The sequence below is a fragment of the Schistocerca gregaria genome, chromosome 1 (assembly GCF_023897955.1).
Source record: "Schistocerca gregaria isolate iqSchGreg1 chromosome 1, iqSchGreg1.2, whole genome shotgun sequence".
NCBI lineage: Eukaryota > Metazoa > Arthropoda > Insecta > Orthoptera > Acrididae > Schistocerca > Schistocerca gregaria.
This window is the reverse complement of record NC_064920.1, coordinates 910,576,081-910,589,324: the sequence shown is the minus strand read 5'-3', so window position 1 is coordinate 910,589,324 and position 13,244 is coordinate 910,576,081. Positions and strand designations below refer to the sequence as shown.

General features: G+C 39.4%; 1 protein-coding gene across 10 annotated transcripts in view; it reads right to left on the bottom strand.

The window, feature by feature from the left end:
- Window positions 1-819: 819 nt before the first annotated feature.
- LOC126275021 (GATOR complex protein Iml1) overlaps window positions 820-13,244 on the bottom strand; it is a 520,849-nt gene continuing 508,424 nt past the window's right edge. For all 10 annotated transcript variants that reach the window (XM_049977169.1, XM_049977163.1, XM_049977164.1 and 7 more), the window contains 2 exons: window positions 9,878-10,066; window positions 820-1,132 (listed from right to left, as the gene is read on the bottom strand). In XM_049977169.1, the coding sequence (XP_049833126.1) occupies window positions 953-1,132; window positions 9,878-10,066 (369 nt within the window). In that variant the 3' untranslated portion in view covers window positions 820-952. The remainder of the gene's footprint in view (window positions 1,133-9,877; window positions 10,067-13,244) is intronic.

Genomic DNA, 13,244 nt, shown 5'->3' with positions numbered 1-13,244 from the left:
TAAAATCAAGATTGAAACTGTTGTCAGAGACATTCTTGCCCTTGTGGACTATTCCTACGTCGTCTTGTTTAATATTTTACATTTAATTCATTGACTGTTCCTTTGTCTGGACATTTATGATTCAAAAACTTTCACTGGTCACAATGCAACAGCGCACAACCAGATTCCTAGGTAAGTAGTCTAGGCATGAAATTAATGTATGGCAGCGTGCTTGCCCTCTCATGACTGGCAATTAAAAAATTAGTCTCATTTGATGATTGATTTCATTTCATAATTTTCTTATTCATTGTTAGTGACATCTCAAACTGTTTTGCTCTTGTTCCGTGCATTGCACATTACTTTGTCATTAAATGTCATTCTTGGAGAAATCAGTACCCTCTTACAAACCTGTACTAGTGCTAAAAAATTATGAACTATGTCTCATGACTCTTTCATGGAACTGAAGTACTTAAAAGTATGGATGGATTTTCAGATACCTGTTATTATCAAATAGCTTCTGTGAGATATTCCTATTGATGTGATTTCTTTTGGAAATGTCTTTTCACATTAACATGGGATGTCAAAAGCATGATTCAACAAATGAAAATAATGAAGTATCTTTAGTAAATGGCACTTCATAGTCACAGTACAGTTTATACTTCTCAATAGCTATTTGAATTATTATGAATTTCTTAGGAGAAAAGCAACAGTTTAGGCAGCAAACTTAAGGTAAAGTAAGACTACTTTTCAGATGCAGAAAAATGTGAAATGGAAAGGTAGAATGTGTAAAGAGGAAGCCATGAAAGTTTGTTGGGATTAATTAAAACATGAAAACAAATATACGCTTTTTGTAGAAAAATATATTTTACCATTAGACACTTTGTACAAACATAGATAATCAAATACACAAAACATTACTTTTATACAAAACTTTTAAAATAGGAACCAAAAACAAACAAAAAACAAGAAACATTCACTTCTTAAGAAGCCAACATGAGTTCCAGTAATTCTGCAGCCTGTTGTTGCCATTTGCACAAAAATCACGGAAATCTCTCAGAAGCTTAGTTTGGAATCCTTCATCCCCTGTAGCCGGTGTAGATGATGACTTCCATCGGCGGCTAACCATGTGGTTCCATGACCACAGGAATCCAACCTACACATATGATGAATTATATCTGTAGCCATATGCATCAACTACATGGTAAACTATTTTGGCTTACATTTACTTTAATACTCTTAATCTTTCCCCACACACTATTTTGGAGCTATTTACAGGAGTTCAAATCAATTATTAATGAATGACAATGATTTGGGACTGAAAGTAAAATGTACTCAAAACAGAGGATGTTTGCATCATGTGCAAAAATTGAAGAAAGAATACATGAGCTGGAATACCGATTTGAGATGCTGTTCAGTGTTCCCAAGCTGAGGGTTGGTCAGTCCTGCCTGTTGCTATACAGAATGAATCTGCTCTACCTCAGGTACTTCTGGCACTGTTATAACATAGTTCTGTTCACCCTCAAATGAGTTGTAGGTCCTCACTAAATGATGTACAATCTCTTTTCATTCCACTGTGTCATTCATGTGTGTTGAGAGCTGATTAGTTTGAAAACCAATAATTGTCTTTCACACACCAAGAGAAACTAGAAATGTTACTTCTTTGAGGAGGATGCAGAAGGAACACAAAGAGAACAACCGAGCTGTATGCAAAAAGGTGACCAACAAGAATGACAAGTTCCATGAACGTGCAAAAAATTGTTATTGAATGGTATAACAGCTGGAGTATCAGGTGACTGAACCTGGTCATATATATGGTAGTACGACACCTGCTGCTGTGGACCAGGTTCTTCATTAACAGTTTGTGTGCTCAGTAGTTGGTATATAAAACTTGTACAACAGTATATTGTTCAGCGTATATTCTTACAATTAGCCAAGCACATGAAGGTTTATTTCAATAAACCACACTCACAATAACATTTGCAACATGTAAATATTCAAAACTAACATATAGTGAAACAATTTCACTATGAATGGTACTCAATCTAGTTTGTTAATGACCACAATTTTTATAATAAAACAAAAAGCATTCTGAACAGTTACAGAATACAAAATGAAATGTAATTTCACAATTTACTTGATTTAATAATTTGCTTATTTTGGAAAAATTAATTAACTTTTGAAATTTTATAGCTTATCAGAAAGCTTAGAAGATGGAGTATTCATAATATGCTTTAAATCTTGTCAAATTTGCGGCATTAAGTTATTGTTACAATATGAAACATTTTAACTGAACTGTAAATCAAAATTCTAAAACAAACTTAATTTTCCCAACTGCTGACACTGGAGTTCTATTTGGTTTTTACGATACTCATGTAATCTACAAAACTTACATAATCACTTTCAGAGAAAAGCAACTTTAAAACATAAGTTTGCCTTCATTTCAAAACAAGTACTAGATTCGTGTGCACTGTACCGTCAAACACAAAAACTATAAATTATGTCTCTGTAATTAATGATCAGCGCATATAAGTAGAATTATTAAAATGAAATGACCAACATCTGTTTAGTTTTTATCATAAATATTGTCTTCCCTTTGTCACATTTATAAGGTGGTTAAATTGTAGCTAATGCATTGACTCTTGACTACAGCCACTACATTTGTCACTGGGACATCAAAGTGGAAGATCATGTTTGGATTTGAAGGAGGACACACATCACGTTTGCCATGAGCATTTATATTATTGCGTTGTGCAACAGTGTCATTTATGGCGAAGTAGTGTATGACTGTAAGTTGAAATGAACCTACTGAGTAATAAATCAGTGATTTCAAATCTAAATTTACGATCTACATTTTTTTTTTCTCCAACAACAAAGATGCATTATACCTCACACTGCATATAGGTGATTCCCGGAGCAGACAACTACATAGTTTCAGCACCAACTGGAATATTGAGAATTTGGGGGAGGTGTTATATCAATGCTTGGTTTTTTCTCACAAAGCATGAAATTGGTAGTGCTTGAATCATGTAAGGCGTGGATGGCAGACAATTTCTGGTCAACTTCGGGCAAAAATTTGGAAAGGGTACTGGAATACTGCACATATGACAACAGGCAGAGCAAAAGAAATAATCTTTCTGGCAGCTGTTGCTTGTAAATCACATTTTAGCTCCAGGAATATTGGAAGTGCCGCTGTAATAAGTCATCCCAACATTGTTCATATTTTGTGTACATTGTTTCCATCCATATCGTGTATACATTCACCCTGCAAAAGACTCATGGAAATCTGTCACTTGATTGTAATACAATGTCATGAACATATGCTTTTTCTTCAAAGAATTCTATTTACCGATGAAGACACGTTTATAAATCATGGAAGGCTGAATGTAAGATATATGCATTATCGGGCCAATGAAAATCTACTCTGGTTGAGGCAAGTGGGGCAACAGAGTGTGGACATTTTGTGCAAGATTATTGGAGACAACATGATTGGTCCTTACTTCACTGAAAAAACCTTAATGGGTAAAGGATGAAGGGCACACTTTCTCACCAATTTTGGCTGGTTGGTTGTTTTAAAAGGGGAGGAAAGGGACCAAATTGTGAGGTCATCAGGTTCCTTGATCCCAGTAGAACAATTACCCAAGGGAAAGAAAAAAACGAAGACATACAGCACAATAACAGGAGTAAGGAAGAACCAGACAACAAATACTACAATGGACAAAACAGAACAAGAAAACCACAGAAAGACACGAGAAGCAGGGAGAAGAAACTAAAATCAAGAAGGCAGATTACCATGGCTCGCTGACCATGAGAATAAAAAAGGAGAAGCCAGTCACTCTGCACCCAATTAAAACCTCCACCCTAAAAGCCCTAAGGTGGACAACACAGAGGGACAAAGGACATGCGCTAAAACTCAGATCAAATGATAAAACCCACCCTCAGGAATAAAACATAAAACTAAAGCTGCTGTTGAGGCATTGTCATCCAACACCGAAGGTAGGGTGCTGGGAAAGCTAAATGTCTGCCGCAGAGAAGCTAAAAGTGGGCAGTCTAGCAAGAGGTGGACGACTGTCATTTGGAAGCCACAGCGACACCGAGGTGGGTCCTCGCGTCGGAGGAGGTAACCATGTGTGTGCCACGTATGGCCAATGCAGAGCCAACAAAGGACAACTGATTCCCTGCAAGAAGCCTGCAGGGAAGACTTCCACACATTCACAGTCTCCTTAATGACACGCAGTTTGCTGTGCATACTGTTATGCCACTCCGTCTCCCAAAGCCGAAAAACCTTGCGGCATAAGACAGAATGCAGGTCAGTTTCAGAGATGCCCATCTCCAGGAGCAGTTTCCACTTAGCCTGTTTGGCTAGCCTGTCAGAAACTTCGTTGCCTGGGATTCTGACGTATCCTGGGGTCCACACAAATACCACTGTACGACTGGACAGTTCTAGGACAGAGGTGGACTCCTGGATATACGCTACCAAACGATGCCAAGGGTAGCACTGGTTGATAGCTTGTAAGCTGCTCAGGAAGACAGAACAGATAAGAAAAGACTCACCAGAATAAGAACGGATGTACTGCAGTGCACGAGATATGGCCTCACTATGCAGTGAATACACTGCCGCCAGCGGGCAAGAAATGCTGTACAGTATGGCCTCTGTGGACATAGGCAAAGCCTACATTACCATCAGCCATCGAGTCATCAGTGTAAACAATTTCAGAGCCTCGGAACACATCAAAAATAGACAGGAAATGACTGCGGAGAGCAGCAGGGTTACCGAAGTCCTTAGGGCTATGCAAAAGGTCCAGACGAAGCTTCGGCCAAGGGGTACACCATGGAGGTGTGACTGAATGGACCTAAAGTACAGGTGGTAAAGGGAAGGACTACAGTTCAGAGAGAAGGGATCGCATGCAAACCACAATCGTGAACCCTGACCTGAACTGCCAATGCGGGAGATGAACTGCCGCGGGTGGGAAAAGGAGACAGTAATTTGGATGCGCAGGAGAACTACGAATGTGCGCAGCATAACTGACGAGCAGTTGAGCATATCGAATCCGCAATGGAGGGACTCCAGTCTCCTCCAGGACACTGGTCACCGGACTCGTTCTAAAAGCCCCCACCACAAGGCGAACGCACAGTGGTGCACTGGGTCAAGTAAACGCAATGCCGAGGGCACTGCCAAACCGTAAACCAGACTCCCACAGTCAAGGTGGGATTGAACAAGGGCTCTGTAGAGCTGCAGCAGCACAGAGCAATCTGCACTCCAGTTGGTGTTGCTCAAGCAGCGGAGAGTATTGAGATGCTGCCAGCACTTCCGCTTAAGCTGACAAAGGTGAGGTAGTCAAGTCAATCAGGCATCGAAAACCAGTCCTAAAAATTAATGTCTCCACTATAGTGAGTCGATCATCATTAAGATAAAGTTCAGGTTTCGGATGAACAGTATGACACCGACAGAAGTGCATGACACGTGACTTTGCAGCTAAAAACTGGAAACCGTGGGCTAGAGCCCAGGACTGCACCTTATGAATGGCTCCCTGTAGGTGGCACACAGCAACACCAGTACCAGAAGTCATCCACATACAGCTGCTGCTAGGCTGTTAATGACCACTAAAAATAGAGATACACTCAATACGGAGCTCTGTGGAATGCCAGCGGCGGCTATGGGAGGCACCAACTTAGACGCAAAAAGTATGAAGTTACAGGAACTTCTGGATAAAAATTAAGTGCGGGGCCCCAGAGACCCCACTCATACAATGTGGCAAGGATACGATGTCGCCAGGTCACGTTGTATGCTTTATGTACATGAAAGAAGATGACAACCAGGTGTTGGCATGTGGAAAAGGCTATTCAGATGGCAGACTCGAGGAACACAAAATTATCAGTGATAGAACGACCCTGGTGGAAGCCGTCCTGACATGGGGCCAGTAGGCCATGTGACTCCAGGACCCGACCCAACCCAACCCAACCGCTGACACACTATATGTTCCAGCAGCTTACAGAGAACATTGATGAGGCTGATGGGCCAATAGCTATCCACATCAAGTGAATTTTTACTGGGTTTTAGCATCAGAATGATGGTGGTCTCCCACCACTGCAATGGAAAGATGCCATCGCAACAGACGAGGATATATCGCTTGTAGTCAGATGAGAGTTGTTTAATCATCTGACTGTGGATCCGATACTGAATTGTGTGACGGCCCCAGAATTTAAGAGGCAGAGGTCAAGTTGGGACAGTAAATTTTTGGCATCTCTGCCATGGCCAGTAAGCATGGTGCTACCCCACAAGGGGTTATGGGCGTTAAAATCTCCCAAAAGTAGGAAAGGTTTAGGGAGTTCATCAATGAGTGCAGCCAATACATTCAGGGTTACTGCACCATCTGGAAGGGAGGTATATATTGCAGACAGTTATTTCCTGTGTTGTCCGTATCCTGACAGCCACAGGAGTTTGAAGGGGCACAGGTTCACTACATACGGAGTTCAGGATATAAACGCGTAACTCCACCTGACACACTATTATATTCACTATGGTTCTTGTAATATCCCCTGTAGTTTTGAAGGGCAGGGGTCCACACTGCCAGGAACCAGGTTTCCTGGAGGGCAACGCAGAAAGCAGGTGTAAAGCTTAACAGCTGCCATAGCTCAGCCATGTGGTGGGAAAAAGTGCTGCAATTCCACTGGAGGATGACATAGATGTCAGTGGTACCAACAAGATGGGTGCTTGACTCAATATTCACTTAGATGCCACATCCTTTGCCTTCCAGTTGATGTGTTGGTCCAATCACATGTACGAAGACTCTTAGGAATTTACAATACCCCATTGGGTATTGCTCACATAGGGATCATGAAGATAAGATTAGAATAATTACAACACACACAGAAGCATTCAATCAATCATATTTCTCATGCTCCACACATGAATGGAATGGGTATAGATGTAGATGTAAATGTACATGTAGTGGAAGTGTGATTACTATCAGTTTCAAATTAAATTTTTCTCCACTTTCCACTTTTGTAAGTAGACTCTCTTAGCTGCATCAAGTTGGAGAACACTATCAGTCTGACACAACAGATTCACACAGTAACACAAACTTCCCGATAAGATACCAGTTGCTTTCATGTCTAAATATTATAATTTTTCTGAACCAGGTTTTGAAGTGTGAAATGCCTTTGAACTTGTCTCTTTTAGTTCTATTATACTAGCAGTACAAATTACTATACTTCCATTTGGAAAAGCAAAGTTTATACCACTATCTTGGTAACTAATACAGCTATGAGAGAGAGAGAGAGAGAGAGAGAGAGAGAGAGAGAGAGAGAGAGAGAGAGAGAGAGAGAGAGAGACCTTTCTGGACTACAGTAAGTAACTGTGCATCTCCACGAAGCTTATTCATATTTCCACTCTTGATTCTACGAATGGCAAGAGCTAAATTTCAGTTAGGCGAGTCTGGTATTATTTGATGTTGAAGCAGGACAAAAGTGTGATGAGTGTCGTTTAGTGTAACTAATAGAGAATCAATTAAAGAATAATTGATGCAGATGAATACAACAGCAACGAAAAATAAATACAAATCCTTTAAAACTAAATGTTATTTTTAAAGATAAATCTAACGGGAATAAATATTTACAACAAAATGGAAAAACTACATCTTATGATGAAAGCATTATCTGAGAAAATAACACATAAAAATCATAAAAAGTAACTGTTCTACATAATTTAGTACATAATTAAGATCACATTAAAATTATGTAGACTGCATAATAATAACCAACTGTTCACATGGAAAATGGATGGCACTCATGTATACCTAGCTAATGATAATAAAAATTTAAGAGAAATAGTCTCAGCTTGAGTGCTCTGCTCAAAGTCATATTATAAGAATATGAAATAACAAGAATGTGTTGAGGCAAGAATCATGTAAACCAGTTTCAAAGTTGGTTTTTTTTTTCAAATAATAACTTACTAATATAAGAAATTTATGGAAGAAAGACGTACGGTCTAAGGAAATCTTGGGTAATGCTTCATTTTACACCATGCCACTAAAGGCTAATCTGTAGGATCAAGTAATGCAGAATACACACACAGTATGGAGAGGCTATGGCACAATATATATAACTCACAGTGGAGGTGCTGAGTTGCGGTAGGCACATAAACAAAACTGAAAAAAATCTGCTAGATTTCAGATGAATTTCTCTTCAGATATATACAGCATACAAATACATACAAGCATACACATACACACACATCCATATGGCTACACTGTCAGGGCTGACTATATTGTGCCAGGCAGCAGGTCAGCTGGGGTGCGAGGCTGCAAAGTGTAGAGGAGGGTGAAGAGAGCATGCAGACAGAGAATGAGAGGGATGCTTCATGAAAGATAACTGACAGCCAGGAGGAAGAGGTAGCAGATGCACAGAACAGGAATTTTGCACCAGGGAGCACATTCTGAGCACAAACAGGAAGCTCTGTGGGTAGTGCAAGATGACTTGGAGCAGTGGATTGAGAAGGACAGACACAAGTGAAAAATAGACTGTGGAACAGAGAGTGTGAGTAGAGTAAGGGTAATGGGACAAGAATGGATAAGTGTGTGAGGCAGGGGCTAGTGAAAACTGAGGACAGGCTGATTCTATTCCATTAGAGGCAGGAGCAACTCTCAAAACAGTCATGACATACACCAGCACTGGTGCAATCCATGCAACAATTTTATGTAGGCATGATCACCAACCAGCTGTCCACCTGAATGTATGGCCACCACCAAACACTTTCCAAGAGTAGATTTATGCAGTCAGAGGCATAACACACTGATAAGCACAATACACCCAATGTCAATGGCTGCTCCACAACTCCTGTTGCCATCTGGATCCCCCCCCCCCCCCTCTCCCCTCCCCCAAATCACCCATCCCAACAATCTGGTGTGCCACATCACACACACAAACAGATGTGTGTGTGTGTGTGTGTGTGTGTGTGTGTGTGTGTGAGAGAGAGAGAGAGAGAGAGAGAGAGAGAGAGAGAGAGAGAGAGAGAGAGAGAGAGAGAGAGGGGGAGGGAGAGGGAGAGAGAGGGGGAGTGAAGGAGGGAATAGCAGAACAGGAAAGGGACAGAAATGTGACACTGGTGAGTTCCCCCAGAACAGGCATGGGGAGTTCCATGAAAGTACACAAAGAAGCAGAGGAGTGGGCTGGGAGGATGATATAGAGCAGAGAAAGAAGAGTTTGGAGAGAAAATGTGAGTGTAGAATGAGTGAAGTGGATGGCATATGGACAGGGATGTAGTTGGGTGAGGGTAGGGGCTAGCAAATATAGTCATAATTTGAGAAAGATGGTATGGAGGTAAAGGGGGGAGGGGGCAGAATCAGGAATCATATGGCATGGACTGTGAAGCAGCTACTCAAGTCAAGAATGTAGTGCTCAGGAATACGTTTTACTACTGGGTGGACAACTCTGCACTTGGTCACAGTTTCAAAAGAGGACCAACAGTTTGTTGATGGATGTTATGACAGATATTAAGCAGACAATATGTTTTTAATTCAAAGTTAAATCATTTTTTGGTCTAATTAATTCAGAGCAAGGGAGTGGGTAATGTTGTGAAGGTTAACCACCCACTATGTCGTTTAGGTGTAGTATGTATAATTCATGTGGGTGATTCAAGTAATACTATAATTATGATTAGCCACACTTCTGACACTTCTGTGCATTATATGCACTAATAAATATAATTAATGTAAATTGGCTCCACAAGTTAGACAGGATAATAAACCAATCACTGTTGCAACACTTGATGCACATACAAAACACTATGTACACTATATAAAATAGCTTCCCAGTGTCAGTAACAAACTATTCACCACAGTATTTTCAGGTTATATGCCTTCTTTTCTACTTTAGGTTTTGCAGAATAAAATCTACTTACCCTTAGATCACTTCCTATATCTTTGTTGTATTTCTCACTGACATGTCTTGTAATGTATGACTCGTGTGGGCTTGAGGCACTTTCAGAATGTACAGGATATCTTTTCCCTTCCTGATTGAGTTGTTGTTTCCCCCCTGAACTTGCTCTACTATTAGTTTGCAGAGCTGGTTCTCCTTGACTGTGTGTGTGCTGCAACAAATTTACAATAATATGTACTAAAATATTTCAAATAATATAACAAAACACACATCATAATGATCATATGAAAATGTGCAAGTTCTTTTCCAAATTATTGTGCAAGATGGTTAATATGCTCAAGGAAAAACAAGAATTTGAATAGAATTAAAAAATCACAGAAGCGCTTGCACAATAATTCAGAAATGAAATGAATTCTTGGAGCGGAGATCCTGTATGGTTGTGATATAAAGCAGCTATTAGAGAAAATTTATTTCCTATTCACAGAATCATGTAATGTAAGAAGATGACAACTGCTGTCCTTATTACAAGAGCTGTCCAGAAAGTGGCAGGGGCGGGAGGGGAAGACGGATAAAATAGGTTACTATACAGTATTACTTGGATGATCAGAGAGGTTCAAGCTGTAATAGCAGGAAATCACATTGTTTTCCATTCACCTGCAGTAGCCATTCAAAATTAGTATTGTGACTGAAAACCATGCCAAATAAATCATTTCAGCTATACGGTTTATAGCAGCAAAAAATCTCAAAGCTGGAAGTTAATTACTTAGTTACGTATTTCACAAATCATTTGAATGACTTTACAGAATGTTTACAGAAAATGTATACATGATTAGTTTCGAGATTAATGAACATGTTACTTTTCAGTTCTATTTTTTTACAAGCTACTAGTTTTTAAATGAAAACTCTTATATGTAGTAGTTTGTGATCAGATTTAAAATTCAATCTTACACCTGTCAGACATTTTATATTACTGGACAAACGCTCAAAAATTTTTGTTGATGCATAGTGAACTCCTTTTTGACCCAATGACAGCATTAATAATTGGTAATAAAGGTCATTTCTTTCTAGTGATGTAGGTATGGACATCAGTATTCTTTTCAAATTGTAATGGAATATACGTGAAGAATTTCATTTGTGAAAATCATGAATGTAGAGTCAAAATGACTAACTCTTTGAAGATGGGCCCCCAAGATAAATGTGTATGAACTTAACATATTATTCTTATTTGTGGCTTTTGTACAATCAGTACTTTCTCTCTTAGTGATAAGTTACCACAGAAAACAATGCTGCAAGACATTATTGACTGGAAATATGCAAAATATGTTAGGATATTGATTTGATTGTTTACTAAGAGGGTTACGTGAAGATCAAGAGTAATTCATCTGAATAGTTTGAACAGGTTGTAACATTCTCCTTCAAGTTTTCATCAATGTGTACACCAAAAAATTTGCAGCACTCTACAGGCACATCTACAACAACATCTGTACATATACTCGGCAAATCAATGTACAGTGCACGGCAGAGTGTAAATTGTACCACTACTAGTCATTTCCCTTCCCATACCACTTGTAAAGAGAGCAAGGGAAAAATGACTGTCTATATATGCCTCTGCAGGAACCCTAATTTCTTTTATCTTATGTCCGTGGTTCTCATTCCAAATGGATGTTGATGGCAGTAGGATTGTTCTACAGTCGGCTTCAAATGCCACTTCTTTAAATTTTATCAACAGCGTTCCTCAAAAAGAATCCCTTCCAGGAATTCCCATCTGAGTTCTTGAAGCATGTCTGTAATACTTGAGTGTTGATCAAACCCACTGGTAACAAATCTAGCAGCCTGCCACTGAATTGTTTCAATGTCTTCCTTTAATCTGACCTGGTGGGGATCCAAAATACTCAAGCAGTACTCATGAATGGGTTGCACTAGTGTTCTACATGTGGTCCCCACTACAGATGAACCACACTTTCCTAAAATTCTCGCAATAAACCAAAGTCGACTATTCACCTTCCTACTACCATCCTTACATATTAGTATCATTTTGAACCGCTTTGCAGTATTATGCCAAGATATTTAATTGGCCTGACTCTGTCCAGTAACACACCACTGATGCTTTATTCAAACATTAAGGGACTAGTTTTCCTACTCATCTGCATTAATTTACATTTTTCTATTCATCACACCAATTAGAAATTTTGTATAAGTCATCTTGCATCCTGCTACAGTCACTCAACAATGACACCTTCCTTTATGCCACAGCACCATCAGCAAACAGCTGCAGACTGCTGATCATTTATGTATATAGAGAATAACAGTGGTAACACTTCCCTGGGCACTTCTGACAATACCTTTGTCTCATGTGAACACTCGCCTCACTATTGAGGAAAACATACTGGGTCCTATTACTTAAGTCTTCAAGCCGCTTGCATTTCTTGGAACCTATTCTGTATGAGCATACCTTCATTAAGAGTTTGCATTGGGACACCATGTCAAGCACTTTTCGTAAATCTAGGAATATGGAACCTGCCTAGTTCACAGACTATCATGTGAGTAAAACACAAGCTGTGTTTCACACAAGCGATGCTTTCTAAAACTGTGCTGATTTTTTTGTCTCAAGAGAAGTTATTACATATGAACTAATGATATGTCCAAGAATTCAACAGAAAAACATGTTAAGGATTATAAAACTGCAAATTTTCAGGTCAGTTCTTTTACCCTTTTTATATATAGGTGTCATCTATACTTTTTTCCAGTCACTTGGGGCTTTGTGCTGGGCAAGGTTTGAGATAAATGCAAGCAACATAAGGGGCCAATGCCATAAAGTACTCTTTGGAAAACCAAATTGGGATCCCATCTGCACCTGGTGACAAATTTGTCTTCAACTGTTTCAGTTGATTCTCTGTGCCAGGGATGTCTACTACTATGACCTCTATATGGGAGTTTGTCCGCAGGCATGTTTGTATGATCCACCTGTGAGGAGGATTTCTTAAAATGAAATTTAAAACTTTGATTTTCATTTTGCCTACTTCTATTGCCACACCAGACTGATCAATGAGTGACTGGATAGAAGCCTTTGACCACTTTGTCATTTTATGTAGGATCAGAATTTTCTCGGCTTCTCAGCCACATCATTTGCTAAGGTATGAATGTGGTAGTTGTATGCTTTGCACATTGATCTTTTTAAAGACACACAAATCTCTACTAATCTGTCATCATTTGCACATTCTCTTTTGAAGTGAGAGAGCAACAGCATTTTCTGAATTTTGTTATTTAAGCATGGTGAGTCTTTCCTATCCTTAATCCAGTTTCTCAGCACATTCTTCTCCAGAGCATCAGTGACAATTGTTTAAACTTTGCCCATTATTACTTTAATTCCGTCATAAATATTTTCAATT